The 19,430-nt window shown below is 41.0% G+C and overlaps 1 protein-coding gene across 2 annotated transcripts in view; it reads left to right on the top strand.

Moving 5' to 3' along the window:
- smarca2 (SWI/SNF related, matrix associated, actin dependent regulator of chromatin, subfamily a, member 2) overlaps window positions 1-19,430 on the top strand; it is a 186,556-nt gene that overhangs the window by 81,349 nt on the left and 85,777 nt on the right. For both annotated transcript variants that reach the window (XM_061895971.1, XM_061895980.1), the window contains exons 17-20: window positions 8,109-8,175; window positions 8,262-8,372; window positions 15,174-15,416; window positions 15,695-15,808. In XM_061895971.1, coding sequence (XP_061751955.1) covers window positions 8,109-8,175; window positions 8,262-8,372; window positions 15,174-15,416; window positions 15,695-15,808 — 535 coding nt within the window. The remainder of the gene's footprint in view (window positions 1-8,108; window positions 8,176-8,261; window positions 8,373-15,173; window positions 15,417-15,694; window positions 15,809-19,430) is intronic.

The raw sequence follows: 19,430 nt of genomic DNA, 5'->3' as shown, positions 1-19,430 counted from the left end.
GAATTTAATGATTTACACTAGTTTCAGTTTATTTCGATTTTGTAATGCATCACATATTTCCCGTTGTTTCGTTACAGCTCGTCCGAAAAGGAGTAGGAAGAAGCAGAGTTTATTTAATCCCACTACTTTTCATATCATAGCAGTTATGTCCCATTTCTTTTCTCTCTGTAATAGAACGGTCAATAAATAAGTAAATGCCTTTTAAATACATGATGAATATTATACATATAAATATACACACAAAGTTGTCATGAATAATTAGTTAAGTAATTCATAGTTCACTTAGGACAGGGGTAGGGAACCTATGGCTCTAGGGCCAGATGTGGCTCTTTTGATGACTGCATCTGGCTCTCGGATAAATCTGAGCTAACACCGCTTAACACAATAAATAATGACTAATTCCACTTGTAATCAAAGTGTTAAAAAAAACGTTCAAAATATTAAACATGCTCATGCATTTGAATCCATCCATCCTTTTTTCTACCGCACTTGTTCAAGAAAATGCATGATTTATTTATTATTGGGTTTTTTTAGACCACCAAGCACCGACATGAAAGCCTGTTTCACGGTTAAGATATTTTTTTTATTTTTCAATAAGTCTCTCAGTTGCTTTCCAGCAATTGTCTTTTTCTCTTTCGTTCTCGCTCCGGCTCCAGCTCCAACCCTGTCTCTCCTCCCGGCTGCTGCTAATAACAGAGCGACAGGTGATTAGATAACAAGGCCCGGGTGGGCCATCTACGCACCTGTCGCTGATTTCGAGGCCGGTCCTGGCACACCCTGCTTTGCTGCAGGCCCACAGGCCACACCTCTCCACAGTTAGCTTCAGAATATCAACGTTATTACAAAGAATACGAGACCTATTGTACTCTAGTAATTTTGGTCTAACTTAAAAAATGCACGCGTTTAGTTGTGTTCAGTGTTGGGAAAAAAAAGTATATGGCTCTTACGGAAATACATTTTAAAATATTCGGATTCTTGGCTCTCTCAGCCAAAAAGGTTCCCGACCCCTGACTTAGGATATTGATGGGTTTATCTCATAAAAAAAAAAAAAAAAGGTTCAAGTTCAAGGGACGGCGTGGCGGAGTGGGAGAGTGGCCGTGCGCAACCCGAGGGTCCTTGGTTCAATCCCCACCTAGTACCAACCTCGTCACGTCCGTTGTGTCCTGAGCAAGACACTTCACCCTTGCTCCTGATGGGTGCTGGTTAGCGCCTTGCATGGCAGCTCCCTCCATCAGTGTGTGAATGGGTAAATGTGGAAGTAGTGTCAAAGCGCTTTGAGTACCTTGAAGGTAGAAAAGCGCTATACAAGTACAACCCATTTATCATTTATTTATAAGATATTTATCATAATTATTTTTCTTTGCGAACAGTTTCTTAAACTTTTGTTTAAGAAGTTTCTTAAAGGTCATGCCCCAAAACAAATACCACTCCACTTAAGTGTAAAGACAGTCCATTCTAGGCGGTTATTAAAAAACAGGTTTGTGCTTTTCATACCTACCATTGTTCTGTTTGAGTAATTTCACGACAAAATAATAAAAGCATAGGCCAATATTTTAAAAAGTAAATAATGGGGGTATAAATGGAAATAAAACAGAAAAATATTACAATAACAATAAAAATAAAAGTGAAGTGAAGTGAATTATATTTATATAGCGCTTTTCTCTAGTGACTCAAAGCGCTTTACACAGTGAAACCCAATATCTAAGTTACATTTAAACCAGTGTGGGTGGCACTGGGAGCAGGTGGGCAAAGTGTCTTGCCCAAGGACACAACGGCATTGACTAGGATGGCGAAAGCGGGAATCGAACCTGCAACCCTCCAGTTGCTGGCACGGCCGCTCTACCAACCGAGCTTTTAGCTTTCATTGTTGCTTTTAGCAAAGAAAATAAAAATATAACAAGAGAAACTAGGCAGTCTTGACCATGTTATGAAAAAGTATTGCACTGTTATTGTTTTGCATCCCCTATAATCCTAGTACCCCCCCTCAACCCCAGAGAGGAACAGTCTTATGGCGTGTGGGATAAAGGAGTTTTTGAGTTTATTAGTCCTGCACTTGGGGATGAAGCAGTCTAGCACTGAACAGGCTCCTCTGGCTATTGATAACCCTATGCAGAGGTTTGATTGTCATCATCCATCATGCTCACTAGTTTCTCCACAATCCTCTTCTCTTCCATCGTCACCAGCGAGTCCAGTTTTATTCCCATCGTAGAACCGGCCCGCCTGATCAGTTTCTCCAGTCTGGAGCTGTCCTTAGATGTACTGCCTCTTCCAGTACTCTACCATGTAGTACAGAACCCTGGCAACCACAGACTGGTAGCACAACAACTTGGAACACACCGTTTTGTGTTGAGCTGTGTTTGTTTGCGACAAAGTGTGTTTCCAATGAGCAATATGGTGTACTTTATCCACTTTTTACATGCACAGTGTTACCTGGGGACACGAGTACGTTTTTTGTGGTGAATGGAAAACATCCGGTCTTACTCAGCAGCAATTGCTTGGTTTTAAAAGGTCACACCCGGCTCACGCCCTGCTTATTAAATATCTGTGGTGGTCAATGGGTACAAGGCGCCATTTAGCCTTTCTCGAAGAAAAATGCCCTGCGCTTGCGTTGTTTTCGGCTGTACCAACCGTTTAAAATCGCAAAAAATCAATATTTCTTCAGAGTTCCTTGAGTATAGGGCTGGGCTATATGGCCTCTTTTTAATATCTCGATATTTTTAGGCCATATCGATATATATCTCAATATTTTGCCTTAGCCTTGAATGAACACTTGATACATATAATCACAGCAGTATGATGATTATATGTGTCTGTATTAAAACCTTCTTCATACTGCGTTAATATATGCTCATTTTAAACTTTCTTGCAGAGAGGGAAATCACAACTAAGTCAATTGACCAAAAGTGTATTTATGAAACAGTTATTAAGCAGTGGCACAAACATTCACGTCATTTCCAAAACAGAAAGTGCAAGATTGTCAGAGACATTTTAAGACAAGCTATTAGTGCACTTTTGTGCATGATGTCACTAAGATGACATATCAAAACAACACTAAATTGAAGTGCACTTTTGGTACAGAATGCCACTACAATAGTTTAAAACAAATAAAGTGCACTTTTGTGCATGATGTCACACAAGATAGTTCAATAACTGTCAAATAAAAATGAGCTGCATAATAGGACATTTTGGTGGGTTGCTGCGGACGTTATTTCCTTATGTTGCTCACCATTTTTTTAATGCGGTGTTAACTTTTTCCAAAAAAACGGAAATGCTGATTATCGGTCCTGCTAGACACCGAACTCTTATTTAATAATACAACTTTAACATTTGACAACCAAACAATTAAACAAGGTGACTCGGTAAAGAAGCTGGGTATTATCTTCGACCCAACTCTCTCCTTTGAGCCACACATTAAAAGCGTTACTAAAACGGCCTTCTTTCATCTCCGTAATATCGCTAAAATTCGCTCCATTCTGTCCACTAAAGACGCTGAGATCATTATCCATGCGTTTGTTACGTCTCGCCTCGACTACTGTAACGTATTATTTTCGGGTCTCCCCATGTCTAGCATTAAAAGATTACAGTTGGTACAAAATGCGGCTGCTAGACTTTTGACAAGAACAAGAAAGTTTGATCACATTACGCTTGTACTGGCTCACCTGCACTGGCTTCCTGTGCACTTAAGATGTGACTTTAAGGTTTTACTACTTACGTATAAAATACTACACGGTCTAGCTCCATCCTATCTTGCCGATTGTATTGTACCATATGTCCCGGCAAGAAATCTGCGTTCAAAGGACTCCGGCTTATTAGTGATTCCCAAAGCCCAAAAAAAGTCTGCGGGCTATAGAGCGTTTTCATTTCGGGCTCCAGTACTCTGGAATGCCCTCCCGGTAACAGTTCGAGATGCTACCTCAGTAGAAGCATTTAAGTCTCACTTTAAAACTCATTTGTATACTCTAGCCTTTAAATAGACTCCCTTTTTAGACAAGTTGATCTGCCGTTTCTTTTATTTTTCTCCCATGTCCCAATCTCCCTTGTGGAGGGGGTCCGGTCCGATCCGATGGCAATGGAAGACGTACTGGCTGCCCAGAGTCGGGACCCAGGATGGACCGCTTGCCTGTATATCGGCTGGGGACATCCCTCCGCTGCTGATCCGCCTCCGCTTGGGGTGGTTTCCTGCTGGCTCCGCTGTGGACTGGACTCTCGCTGCTGTATTGGATCCTTTATGGATTGAACTTTCACAGTACCATGTTAGACCCGCTCGACATCCATTGCTTTCCTCCTCTCCAAGGTTCTCATAGTCATCATTGTCACCGACGTCCCACTGGGTGTGAGTTTTCCTTGCCCTTATGTGGGCCTACCGAGGATGTCGTAGTGGTTTGTGTTGTGGTTTGTGCAGCCCTTTGAGACACTAGTGATTTAGGGCTATATAAGTAAACATTGATTGATTGATTAATGTGGAAATAGTTGCCTCGGCATTTTGTTGGTGTGACACCGAACGGAGATGTTGACATTCGGACTAAGCCCTCTTCAGGTGACTTTTCAAATGATGCTACATGTTAGCAGTAATGCTACTTTTTGTAGCAACGCTTTTGCCCCACACTTGACAAATTACGGTTGTCTGTTCGACATATTCCCACTTGAAGCCAAACCACTGCCAGACGATGGACCCTTTACTCTTTTTCTTTCAAATTAATTTTTCTTTCATTTGTTACCAGATTGGCACCTTCTTTATCTCGTATTACCACTAGCATCACAGCTAACGTTACCCTTGCTGCTACCTCTCTGTTTCGCGAGGGCGTATACGTATGTATACCCCGTTTTAACCGACCCGCGGGATGAGTATAACAATTGGTCGACATTTTTTAATGAAAGAAACTGCTGTTCTAAATTTGTCCACTGGATGTCGCTATAGCAATTTATTTGTATCTGTGTAGATGATGCTACATATGTAAAAAAAATAAACCACATTATGTTAGTGCACTAGTTGTGGAAAATGAGCAGAGTACATAAATAACTTGCTGTAATTATCCATCCATCCATTTTCTACCGCTTATTCCCTTTGGAGTCGCGGGGGGCGCTGGTGCCTATCTCAGCTACAATCGGGCGGAAGACGGTGTACACTCTGGACAAGTCGCCAACTCATCGCAGGGCCTGCTATAATTAGATTTTGATATTGTTTTTTTATTTATTATGATGAATTGAAAAATAACACCGATGAGTTGACTGATGAACATTATCACATAATTTATTCAGAAAGTATAAATAACAACAAATAAAAATATAACACAAACATGTGAGTGTAAAAAAAATATATATATATGATTTGTACATTTTCAGAATGTGCTTATTTTATTTTCAAACAAAGAAAACAATCTGAAGTTGTCTTTATTTTTAAGTTATCGTGCCGTAATTTTACCAGTCTTGTCCACTTGAGAGTAGATTTTTCTCCATGTGGCCCCCATTCTAAAATGAGTTTGACACCCGTGATCCATACAGATAACATAACATATGACGCCAAAACTGCAATTGCAACATAAATACAATATTATCATATAAATTACTCAGAAAATATAAATAACGACAAAAAAAAGATAGCGTAGAATTAACCGCATCATGTAAGTGTAAATAACCCCGACAAAATTATGATTTGTACATTTTCAGAATGTGCTTGTCCTATTTTCAAACAAAGAAAACAATCTGAAGTTGTCTTTATTTTTAAGTTATCGTGCTGTGATTTTAACACTTGGGAGTAGATTTTTCTCTATGTGGCCCCCCCATCTAAAATGAATTTGACCCCCCTGATCTAACATAATAGTGGGAGAGTTCTGTCCATAGTGGATCTAACATAATGTTGTGAGAGTCCAGTCCCTAGTGGCTCTAGCATTATTTTGTGAGAGTCCAGTCCATAGTGGATCTAGCATAATTTTGTGAGAGTCCAGTCCCTAGTGGATCTAGCATAATTTTGTGAGAGTCCAGTCCATAGTGGATCTAGCATAATTTTGTGAGAGTCCAGTCCATAGTGGATCTAACATAATAGTGACAGTCCAGTCCATAGTGGATCTAACATAATAGTGGTAGTCCAGTCCATAGCGGATCTAAATTAATAGTGAGAGTCCAATCCATACTGTATCTAACATAATAGTGAGAGTCCAGTCCATATTGGGTCTAACATATAGTGAGAGTCCAGTCAATAGTAGATCTAACATAATAGTGGGAGTCCAGTCCATAGTAGATCTAACATAATAGTGGGAGTCCAGTCCATAGTGGATCTAAATTAATAGTGAGAGTCCAGTCCATACTGTATCCAACATAATAGTGAGAGTCCAGTCTATAGTGGATCTAACATAATAGTGAGAGTCCAGTCCATATTGGGTCTAACATATAGTGAGAGTCCAGTCAATAGTAGATCTAACATAATAGTGGGAGTCCAGTCCATAGTGCATCTAACATATAGTGAGAGTCCAGTCCATAGTGGATCCAACATAATAGTGGGAGTCCAGTCCATAGTGCATCTAACATATAGTGAGAGTCCAGTCCATAGTGGATCTAACATAATAGTGAGAGTCCAGTCCATAGTGGATCTAACATATAGTGAGAGTCCAGTCCATAGTGGATCTAACATGATAGTGAGAGTCCAGTCCATAGTGGATTTAACATATCGTAAGAGTCCAGTCCATAGTGGATCTAACATAATAGTGAGAGTCCAATCCATACTGTATCTAACATAATAGTGAGAATCCAGTCCATAGTGGATCTAACATATAGTGAGAGTCCAGTCCATAGTGGATCTAACATAATAGTGGGAGTCCAGTCCATAGTGGATCTAACATACAGTGAGAGTCCAGTCCATACTGTATCTAACATAATAGTGAGAGTCCAGTCCATAGTGGATCTAACATAATAGTGAGAGTCCAGTCCATACTGTATCTAACATAATCGTGAGAGTCCAGTCCATACTGTATCTAACATAATAGTGAGAGTCCAGTCCATAGTGGATCTAACATAATAGTGAGAGTCCAGTCCATACTGTATCTAACATAATAGTGAGAGTCCAGTCCATACTGTATCTAACATAATAGTGAGAGTTCAGTCCATAGTAGATCTAACATATAGTGAGAGTCCAGTCCATAGTGGATCTAACATAATAGTGACAGTCCAGTCAATAGTGGGTCCAGCAGAAGACCATCCCGACCGAAGACAGGTCCGCAGCGCAGAGATGTCCCCAACCGATGCACAGGCGAGCGGTCCACCCCGGGTCCCGACTCTGGACAGCCAGCACTTCATCCATGGCCACCAAACCTGTGCCCCCCAGTCCACAAGGGAGAGGGGGGCAGATCAGCTGGTCTAAAAAGGGTGTCTATTTAAAGGCTAGAGTATACAAATGAGTTTTAAGATGGGACTTAAATGTTTCTACTTGATACCAATTTCCTTGATCCAGTTGTACGTAGACCTCCGGGCATTTGGGATTGACTTGCTCTGGTGATGACTCAGCTTGTAGCGGATGCGGGTGGCTTTTTTCTTGTCTTGAGACTTAGCTCCTCCAGTACCTTGCGGACCATTGGCCAGCAACACCAGACCTCCACTTCACTCCGTCCATAACAGGACTCTTTACGATGCAAATCTTATATTAGCGTTACCAATTAGTTGACTTCCACCAATTGACTTCTAATCAAAAAGGTAAATAAAACAACAAGCCAGTGTCTCCTTACGAGCTTTAAAAGAGCCATTCATCTCGCCTCTATTAAATGAATGTGTGTCAATCAAGCATGCATACTCCAATAGAGGAAGTCACTCTGCCTCTAATGGCCGAGAGACCCACTTCAATATTGCGAAAGAACCACTCTAGAGGCACAAATTACCTTTATAGAGTGTCATTCAAAAAATCCCTTATACATAATAGGAGACCTTCACTCTGAACCGCATTTTAAAGTCTCTGATAGTGAGATACAATTCCACTCTTTTCAAGCCTGTTGTTGGTAGTCAATACACGGCGTTAGCTCTCTCAACGAGTCTTTTACTGTCTAGTGGTTCATGCTGTCTCCAAGATCAAATTGCCTCTGGATGTGATTCTCATTGATTTTTTTTTTTTGGGGGGCTTCTAGGACTTTGTCCAACTGGGTTTACGAACTTGACAAGTGGGCCCCGTCTGTGGTGAAAATATCTTACAAGGTAAAATATATAAAGTCCAAGATTGTCAGTTTGCACAGTTCCCTACCTCCTATAAAGACATCTCTGCTTCTTTCCTCCTTCAAAAGGGCACCCCCGGTTTGCGACGTGGATTCGTGCCGCAGCTCCGAAGCGGAAAATTTAACGTTTTGCTGACGACCTACGAATACATCATCAAGGACAAGCAAATACTGGCCAAGGTAAGAAAAGCTTCCCGACACATTTAATCCTCGTCTTCCTCCATCTCATACATTTGACGTCAACAGTGAAACATGGACTAGATCAGGGGTCGGGAACCTTTTGGACTGAGAGAACCCTGAAAGCCAAATATTTCAAAATGTATTTCCGTGAGAGCCATATCATATTTTTTAACACTGAATACAATTAATGCGTGCATTTTTAAGTAAGACCAACATTTTTAGAGTATAATAAGTCCCTTATTCTTTTTTAATAACATTGTTATCCTAAAGCTAACCAATAATAAATAAAATGTCATGTCTGTTGATCATGTTTTTGTTTGGCCATGTGCTGTTTGTCCTTTGGACTCTTTAAGTTCCTGTTTTTTTCCACTCCCTTGTCTGGTTTCCTTGGTTACTCATTTTGTCCAGCTGTCTCTGGTGGACAAAATGCCATCTCACCTGCTTCCCGAGCGCTAATCGGAGGCAGTATTTAAGCTCGTCTTTGCCAGTCAGTCACCCTGTAATGACTTGTTTCATGCCTTGCAATAGTTTCGTGCTTCATGCCATGCCAAGTAAGTTTTTTTTTTTTTCTGTTCTTAGTCTGTTTATGCTTTAGCTTTGTTCCTTAGCCCAAGTTGTGCCTCCACTGTGAGCGATTTTTGTTTGTATATTTTTTTAGTGAACATTAAATCATGTTTTTACCTAAATGCCATGTCCCGAGTAGTCCGTCTGCCTTCCTGGGGGAACGACCCCCCCATCGTGACATAAAATACTTCTTAACATTAGTGCGACTTCTTGAACAGGTGCGGTAGAAAACGGATGGATGGATTTAAATGCATGAGAATGTTTTATATTTTGCACGTAATTTTTTAGCACTGTGATTACTAGCAAAATTATTCATAATTATCGCATTAAGCAATGTCAGCTAAGATTTATCTGAGAGCCAGATGCAGTCATCAAAAGAGCCACATCTGGCTCTAGAGTCATAGGCTCCCTACCCCTGGACTAGATAGATAGGTAGTACTTTATTGATTCCTTCAGGTGAGTTCCTTCAGGAAAATTAAAACTAATACTGATCAACCTCAGATTTGTTAGAATTTCTAAGCAGGTTTTCCAAAAGGAGGCAACGGTTCTCAAGTCTCAGTGCATTGCTGGTTTTAAAGTACCATTGAGTACCAGTGGTATTTGAGTACCATATTTCTCTGATTAGAAGTCTCAGTTTGTTTCATAGTTTGGTCGGGAGTGCGACTTATACTCAGGAGCGACTTATGTGTGAAATTATTAACACATTACCAGAAAATATCTAATAATATGATTTAGCTCATTCACTTAAGAGACTAGTCATCTAAGATTTCATCCGATTCAGCAATTAGGAGTGACAAATTGTTTGGTAAAGGTATAGCATGTTCTATATGTTATAGTTATTTGAATGACTCTTACCATAATATGTTACGTTAACATACCAGGCACCTTCTCAGTTGGTTATTTATGCGTCATATAACGTACACTTATTCAGCCTGTTGTTCACTATTTATTTATTTTAAATTGCCTTTTAAATGTCTATTCTTGGTGTTGGGTTTTATCAAATAAATTTCCCTCAAAAATGCTATGACTTATATGTTTTTTTTTCCTTTTTTATTACCGTATTTTTCGGAGTATAAGTCGCATTTGTGCATTTTCGGCAGGTGCGACTTACACTCCGGAGAGTATAAGTCGCACCTGCCGAAAATGCACAATAAGGAAAGAAAAAAACTTATATATGTCGCATTTTTGGGGGAAATGTATTAGATAAAACCCAACACCAAGAATAGACATTTGAAAGGCAATTTGAAATAAAAAAAGAATAGTGAACAACAGGCTGAAAGAGTTTACGTTATATGATGCATAAATAACCAACTGAGAAGGTGCCTGGTATGTTAAAGGGGAACATTATCACAATTTCAAAAGGGTTAAAAACAATAAAAATCAGTTCCCAGTGGCTTGTTGTATTTTTTGAAGTTTTTTTCAAAATTTTACCGGTCTCGGAATATCCCTAAATAAAGCTTTAAAGTGCCTTATTTTCGCTATCTTCGAAACCACTATCAATTTCCCTGTGACGTCATACAGTGCTGCCAATGTAAACAAACAATGGGAATACCACAGCAAGATATAGCGACATTAGCTCGGATTCAAACTCGGATTTCAGCGACTTAAGCGATTCAACAGATTACGCATGTATTGAAACAGATGGTTGGAGTATGAAAGTATTGAAGAAGAAACTGAAGCTATTGAGCGAATAGCTATTGACGCTATTCATAGCCATAGCATGGCCGAATAGCTGCGTTAGCATCGCCGGTAAAATGTGCGGACCAAACGATCAGGACTTTCGCATCTTTTGACACTGGAGCAATTTAAATCCGTCGATTGGTAAGTGTTTTTTTTTCGCATTAAATGTGGGTGGAAGGAAACGTAATATAGTTGCAAATGCATCTACAGGTTATCCATACATCTCTGTACAATGTCTGCTTTAGCACCGCTAGTAAATAGCATGTTAGCATCGATTAGCGTAGCATGTTAGCATCGATTAGCTGGCAGTCAACATCAACAAAACTCACCTTTGTGATTTCGTTGACTATCGTTGCAAATGCATCTGCAGGTTATCCATACATCTCTGTGCCATGTCTGTCTTAGCATCGCCGGACAAATGTGGAGACACTCCGGCACATTCAATGGGGGTCTGGCGGCAGACACTTTGGCATCTTCGGGCCAGTGGTGCAACTTGAATCCCTCCCTGTTAGTGTTGTTACACCCTCCGACAACACACCGTCGAGGCATGATGTCTCCAAGGTTCCAAAAAATAGTAAAAAAAAACGGAAAATAACAGAGCTGAGACCCGGTGTTTGTAATGTGTTGAAAATGAAAATGGTGGGTGTGTTACCTCGGCGACGTCACATTCTGACGTCATCGCCTCCAGCGCGATAAACAGAAAGGCGTTTAATTCACCAAAATTCACCCATTTAGAGTTCGGAAATCGGTTAAAAAAAATAAATGGTCTTTTTTCTGCACCATCAAGGTATATATTGACGCTTACATAGGTCTGGTGATAATGTTCCCCTTTAACGTAAGAGTCATTCAAATAACTATAACATATAGAACATGCTATACGTTTACCAAACAATCTGTCACTTCTAATCGCTAAATCCGATGAAATCTTATACATCTAGTCTCTTACACGAATGAGCTAAATAATGTTATTTGATATTTTACGGTAATGTGTTAATAATTTCACACATAAGTCGCTCTTGAGTATAAGTCGCACCCCCGGCCAAACTATGAAAAAAACTGGGACCTATAGTTCGAAAAATATGCTATGCATTTTCGGCCGGTGCGATTTATAATCCCAAAAATACGGTAGTCACAAAAAGACAAAGCAAAACGTGCACCGACGTAACCCTGTGAACTGAAGTCCGTCCAGTGTCGAAATTAAAAAATGTGTGTTTCTCTTTGAGAGTCGAGGAAGGTCACCTGCACCAGACAAATAGGACCTCTGGGCAAGAGGGAGATTATTAGTTTCGGTTTCTGACAGTACACCTGACTGCTGTAACTTTTGTTTATTTGCACCCATCTTGAAAGCCGGTGTGTTGTAACCTCGAATCCAGCAGGGCTATAAAAAGGCCGCCATTGATTTATCGACTCAAGCAGGGGCGAGACGAGTGCATCGCAGTAGTCGGTCCTACTTGCTTTGAGATGAATACAAGACTCATCCGGAGGTTAGAAGAGAGACGACCTGATGTTGCCGGTGCTCTTTCAAGACAGTCTTGTCGATAACGGCCTCTTCGTTTTATAGCTAAAGCAACATGTTGATATCAGCAGCAGAGGTTAAAGAGTTGACGTGTGCTAAAGTCTTTGGGTATTGACCACAGCTGGTTGAGGTCCTAGAAATGATGCAGTACTTTTATTGGGTCCGGTTTTATCCTGCAAACATTTCACATGATAGCAATTTCTCTTTTGTTAATGTACTTCTAAAGAGGTAATAGACTCTATGGCTGTCCTTGCTCCTTGAAACTTTTATCTTCCATTTAAAAAGTTTTGTTGGGAGGTCTGTTGGCGCATGGTCCTTCTTGGAGCCAACTTTATAGACTTTTTTTTGTAATTTATCAGTCCATCATTTTCTAGAGGGCTTGCCTCGGGTTGGCTGGAGCCTATCCCCAGCTGTCTTGGGGTGAGCGGCGTGGTAGGCCCTGGGGCACATATAGACAACCAGTCATTCAAGCTCACGTTCACACTTATGCAGCATTTAGTGTCCAGTTAGCCAAGCATGCATGTTTTTGGGATGTAGTAAATATGCGCTACTCTGTGAACCCACACCAAACAAGAATGACAAGCACATTTTGGGAGAACATCCGCACCGTAACACAACATAAACACAACAGAACAAATACCCAGAAGCCGTTGCAGCACTAACTCTTCCGGGATGTTACACACCACCCGCTACAACAAAACATGTAAATATCAATATAAAAAATTCAGGTTCTCCAGAAAAAAATTATATTCCGTTTTTAAACTTTTACATTTATTTTAATACCATAGTGTGTGTGCTTTGTGTGTCATATTTAACATTTGATAAATTGTATGTTAATTAAATGCAAAAGTCCTTGCATATGAGGACTGGTAATCACAGTGTTAAAATTAACGTTCAAATTATAAAGCATTCTTATGCATTTTAATCCAACCATCCGTTTTCATATCGCACCAATTCAAGATCTCGCATTAATGGTAGGAAGTATTATATTTACTATTGGTTAACTTTAGAAGAACAATGTTATTAGAAAGAATAAGACACCTATTATACTCTAAAAATGTTGGTCTTACTTAAAAATGCACGCATTTAATTGCATTCGGTGTTAAAAACATTATATGGGTATTTCTGTCTGTCACGCACTTTTTTTACCATGAAGCCACACTGTTTTAACACGTGGCTTGCTGAAATAAGCAGGGGCGTCCATGGTAAAGTTGCTTGGATGGCAACATATGTTGCTCCAAAACCTGTATGTACCTTATTAGCAACAATGGTGCATTCACAGATGTGTAAGTTACCCATGCCTTGGGCACTAATCCACCCCCAGACCATCACATGTGCTGGCTTTTGAACTTTGTGCCAACTTTGTGTCTTTGGTCCGGAAGACACAACGTCCACAGTTTCCAAAAACAATTTGAAGTGTGTACTCGTCAGACCACAGAACAATTTTCTACTTTGAATCAGTCCATCTTAGGCCCCTTCTACACTAAGGTTATCCAGGGTAAATCCCACCTAACCGTATCCTTGTCCACACACACACAATGGTCGTTTAAGACCTCCTCGCCCCCTCCGCGCGGAAAATGCGTACGTCATAGTCACCTCCAGTTTTGCTCTGTATGCAAGTTCTCATATTTAACTTATCTGGAAAAATATCCAGTGTTGTGATATTTCAATTAACTGTAATCCAGTGTGCTGTGGGGCCCTATTGTAGTGAGCCACACGGTATAGCTCGGTTGGTAGAGTGGCCGTGCCAGCAACTTGAGGGTTGCAGGTTCGATTCCCGCTTCTGCCATCCTAGTCACTGCCGTTGTGTCCTTGGGCAAGACACTCTACCCACCTGCTCCCAGTGCCACCCACACTGGTTTAAATGGAACTTAGATATCGGGTGTCACTATGTAAAGCGCTTTGAGTCACTTGAGAAAAGCGCTATATAAATCCAATCCACTTTCCAATCCACTTTATTTATATAGCACATTTAAAACAACAATAACATTTCCAAAGTGCTGCACAGCCATGTTAAAAACAATTGTAAAAAAAAAATAATAAAATAAAAATAAAAAAAATAAAATAAAATTAAAAAAAGTATATATATATATATATTATGCTCCACCAATGACTCAATAAAAACAAAAAATAAATAAATATAAAACCAATAAAAACAATATAAAAACAAATATGATTAAAAGCTATTTTAAAGGGTAAAATCAATTAAAACAGTAAAATAGAAATCAAAGTGTATAAAAAACACAGAGGACAACAGAGGACTGAGGACCACACAACTCACGTAGTGTTAAAAGCCAAAGAATAAAAGTGGGTCTTAAGACGAGACTTAAAACACTCCACTGTGGAAGCAGTTTGAACATGGAGCGGCAGAGTGTTCCAGAGAAGGCCCTGTCTCCCCTGGTCTTAAGTCTGGTCTTGGGGACCACGAGCTGGAACTGGCTCTCGGACCTCAGAGCGCGCGGAGGAGTGTAAATTTGGATGAGGTCTGAGATATATTGAGGTGCCAGTCCATGTAAAGATTTAAAAACAAACAGCAATGTTTTAAAATCAATTCTAAAATGAACAGAGCCAGTGCAAACTCTGAAGAATCGGGGTTTTATGCTGGCGTTTCCTGGCCCCTGTTAAAAGTCCTGCTGCCGCGTTCTGGACTAACCGCAACCGGGAGAGAGCTTTTTGGCTAATGCCAGCATAAAGTGCATTGCAGTAGTCCAGGCCACTTGAAATAAAAGCATGCACGACTTGTTCAAAAAGGTTAAAATATAAAAACGGTTTAACCTTTACTAAAAGACGAAGGTGATAAAAACACGATTTTAAAACGCCATTGACTTGTTTGTCTAGTTTAAAATGGCTGTCTATAGTGACGCCAAGGCTGGTGACTTTGGGACGCACATCATTTTGCAATGGTCTCAAGTCAGTGAGGGCCGGACCGTTTTTCCCTCATTCATTATTAAAAAATTCTGGGCTAACCAAGCCTTGACGACGCATAGACAGTTAAGAAGGGGTTAAATATAATTCACTTCACTTCACTCCCCATGTCGCAGATCCGCTGGAAGTACATGATTGTGGACGAGGGTCACCGCATGAAGAATCACCACTGCAAGCTGACCCAGGTGCTGAATACTCACTACGTGGCCCCCCGCCGCCTCCTCCTCACCGGCACGCCGCTGCAGAACAAACTGCCCGAGCTGTGGGCGCTGCTCAACTTTCTGCTGCCCACCATCTTTAAAAGCTGCACTACCTTCGAGCAGTGGTTCAACGCCCCCTTCGCCATGACGGGGGAGAGGGTACGTGTTTGGAAGTTCCTACACAGTCTCAAAAGTGTTGCATTCAAGCAAATTGGACAAACTCAAACGGAGCTGATGCTCAAGGCCTTCGTGGCGGATGTGTATTAACAAATAAATGAATCAAAAGAGCATCAATCTAACTGCTTTAGCCCTTGGCAAGGAGAGGACCTTGCCTTAAAACTTCCCCCTCAGGCAAAAAGCAGGATCCTTTCACAGCTCTCATGTAAAATACATCCAGAAGTTTCCCCCTCTAAAAACAAACTCGTCACTTTGTTCAGGTTGACCTGAATGAGGAGGAGACCATCCTGATTATTCGCCGCCTGCACAAAGTGCTGCGTCCCTTCCTGCTTCGCCGCCTAAAGAAAGAGGTGGAGTCTCAGCTGCCAGAGAAGGTGAGGAGTGACTTTTTTTTTATTTGGCGAATATAGTCCTTGCAAATGAAGGCTGCAACTAACGACTATTTTGTTAGTCGATTTGTCACCGACTCGCTTAATGACTAGTCGACTAATCGGATCATAAAGCGTACACATCTTCAGTGGCTTTAATTTAGCCATCGACTGGGATATTTTTTGCATGTGCTCAACAGATAATTCCTTTATTCATAAAGATTAGAGATGTCCGATAATGTTTTTTTTTCTTAACTACCGATTCCGATATATAGAGTCGTGGAATTAACAAGTTATTAAGCATAATTTTGTTGTGATGCCCTGCTGTATGCATTACACAATGTAACGAGGTTTTCCAAAGTAAATCAACTCAATTTATTGAAAAAAATGCCAACATGGCACTGCCATATTTTTTATTGTAGTCACAAAGTGCATTATTTTTTTTTAACATGTCTCAAAACAGCAGCTTGGAATTTGGGACATGCTCTCCCTTAGTGAGCATGAGAAGGTTGAGGTAGGCGGGGTTGGGGAGGCGCTGTATATTGTAGCGTCCCGGGAAGAGTTAGTGCCGCAAGGGCTTCTGGGTATTTGTTCTGTCGTGTTACGGTGCGGATGTTCTCCCGAAATGTGCAATGAGGTTTTCCAAAGTAAATCAACTCAATTTATTGAAAAAAATGCCAACATGGCACTGCCATATTTTTTATTGTAGTCACAAAGTGTAGTATTTTTTTTAACATGTCTCAAAACAGCAGCTTGGAATTTGGGACATGCTCTCCCTTAGTGAGCATGAGAAGGTTGAGGTAGGCGGGGTTGGGGGGGTGCGCTGTATATTGTAGCGTCCCGGGAAGAGTTAGTGCCGCAAGGGATACTGGGTATTTGTTCTGTCGTGTAACGGTGCGGATGTTCTCCCGAAATGTGTAATGAGGTTTTCCAAAGTAAATCAACTCAATTTATTGAAAAAAATGCCAACATGGCACTGCCATATTTTTTATTGTAGTCACAAAGTGCATTATTTTTTTAACATGTCTCAAAACAGCAGCCTGGAATTTGGGACATGCTCTCCCTTAGTGAGCATGAGAAGGTTGAGGTAGGCGGGGTTGGGGGGGCGCTGTATATTGTAGCGTCCCGGAAGAGTTAGTGCCGCAAGGGATTCTGGGTATTTGTTCTGTCGTGTTACGGTGCGGATGTTCTCCCGAAATGTGTAATGAGGTTTTCCAAAGTAAATCAACTCAATTTATTGAAAAAAATGCCAACATGGCACTGCCATATTTTTTATTGTAGTCACAAAGTGCATTATTTTTTTTAACATGTCTCAAAACAGCAGCCTGGAATTTGGGACATGCTCTCCCTTAGTGAGCATGAGAAGGTTGAGGTTGGGGGGGTGCGCTGTATATTGTAGCGTCCCGGGAAGAGTTAGTGCCGCAAGGGTTTCTGGGTATTTGTTCTGTCGTGTTACTGTGCGGATGTTCTCCCGAAATGTGTAATGAGGTTTTCCAAAGTAAATCAACTCAATTTATTGAAAAAAATGCCAACATGGCACTGCCATATTTTTTATTGTAGTCACAAAGTGTAGTATTTTTTTTAACATGTCTCAAAACAGCAGCTTGGAATTTGGGACATGCTCTCCCTTAGTGAGCATGAGAAGGTTGAGGTAGGCGGGGTTGGGGAGGCGCTGTATATTGTAGCGTCCCGGGAAGAGTTAGTGCCGCAAGGGCTTCTGGGTATTTGTTCTGTCGTGTTACGGTGCGGATGTTCTCCCGAAATGTGCAATGAGGTTTTCCAAAGTAAATCAACTCAATTTATTGAAAAAAATGCCAACATGGCACTGCCATATTTATTATTTTAGTCACAAAGTGCATTATTTTTTTTTAACATGTCTCAAAACAGCAGCCTGGAATTTGGGACATGCTCTCCCTGAGTGAGCATGAGAAGGTTGAGGTAGGCGGGGTTGGGGAGGCGCTGTATATTGTAGCGTCCCGGGAAGAGTTAGTGCCGCAAGGGTTTCTGGGTATTTGTTCTGTCGTGTTACGGTGCGGATGTTCTCCCGAAATGTGCAATGAGGTTTTCCAAAGTAAATCAACTCAATTTATTGAAAAAAATGCCAACATGGCACTGCCATATTTATTATTGTAGTCACAAAGTGCATTATTTTTTTAACATGTCTCAAAACAGCAGCCTGGAATTTGGGACATGCTCTCCCTTAGTGAGCATGAGAAGGTTGAGGTAGGCGGGGTTGGGGGGGCGCTGTGTATTGTAGCGTTCCGGGAAGAGTTAGTGCCGTAAAGGATTCTGGGTATTTGTTCTGTTGTGTTACGGTGCGGATGTTCTCCCGAAATGTGTAATGAGGTTTTCCAAAGTAAATCAACTCAATTTATTGAAAAAAATGCCAACATGGCACTGCCATATTTTTTATTGTAGTCACAAAGTGCATTATTTTTTTTAACATGTCTCAAAACAGCAGCCTGGAATTTGGGACAGGCTCTCCCTTAGTGAGCATGAGAAGGTTGAGGTAGGCGGGGTTGGGGGGGTGCGCTGTATATTGTAGCGTCCCGGAAGAGTTAGTGCCGCAAGGGATTCTGGGTATTTGTTCTGTCGTGTTACGGTGCGGATGTTCTCCCAAAATGTGTAATGAGGTTTTCCAAATTAAATCAACTCAATTTATTGAAAAAAATGCCAACATGGCACTGCCATATTTTTTTATTGTAGTCACAAAGTGTAGTATTTTTTTTAACATGTCTCAAAACAGCAGCTTGGAATTTGGGACATGCTCTCCCTTAGTGAGCATGAGAAGGTTGAGGTAGGCGGGGTTGGGGGGGTGCGCTGTATATTGTAGCGTCCCGGGAAGAGTTAGTGCCGCAAGGAGTTCTGGGTATTTGTTCTGTCGTGTTACGGTGCGGATGTTCTCCCGAAATGTGTAATGAGGTTTTCCAAAGTAAATCAACTCAATTTATTGAAAAAAAAGCCAACATGGCACTGCCATATTTTTTATTGTAGTCACAAAGTGCATTATTTTTTTTTAACATGTCTCAAAACAGCAGCTTGGAATTTGGGACATGCTCTCCCTGAGTGAGCATGAGAAGGTTGAGGTAGGCGGGGTATATTATAGCGTCCCGGAAGAGTTAGTGCCGCAAGGGATTCTGGGTATTTGTTCTGTTGTGTTACGGTGCGGATGTTCTCCCGAAATGTGCAATGAGGTTTTCCAAAGTAAATCAACTCAATTTATTGAAAAAAATGCCAACATGGCACTGCCATATTTATTATTGTAATCACAAAGTGCATTATTTTTTTTTAACATGTCTCAAAACAGCAGCTTGGAATTTGGGACATGCTCTCCCTTAGTGAGCATGAGAAGGTTGAGGTAGGCGGGGTATATTGTAGCGTCCCGGAAGAGTTAGTGCCGCAAGGGGTTCTGGGTATTTGTTCTGTTGTGTTACGGTGCGGATGTTCTCCCGAAATGTGTTTGTAATTGTTCGGTGTGGGTTCACAGTGTGGCGCATATTTGTAACAGTGTTAAAGTTGTTTATACGGCCACCCTCAGTGTGACCTGTATGGCTGTTGACCAAGTATGCGTTGCATTCACTTGTGTGTGTCAAAAGCCGTAGATATTATGTGATTGGGCCGGCATGCA

The sequence above is a fragment of the Nerophis ophidion genome, linkage group LG01 (genome assembly GCF_033978795.1).
Source record: "Nerophis ophidion isolate RoL-2023_Sa linkage group LG01, RoL_Noph_v1.0, whole genome shotgun sequence".
NCBI lineage: Eukaryota > Metazoa > Chordata > Actinopteri > Syngnathiformes > Syngnathidae > Nerophis > Nerophis ophidion.
The sequence above is the reverse complement of the archived record's forward strand: the minus strand, read 5'-3'. Positions and strand labels throughout refer to the sequence as shown.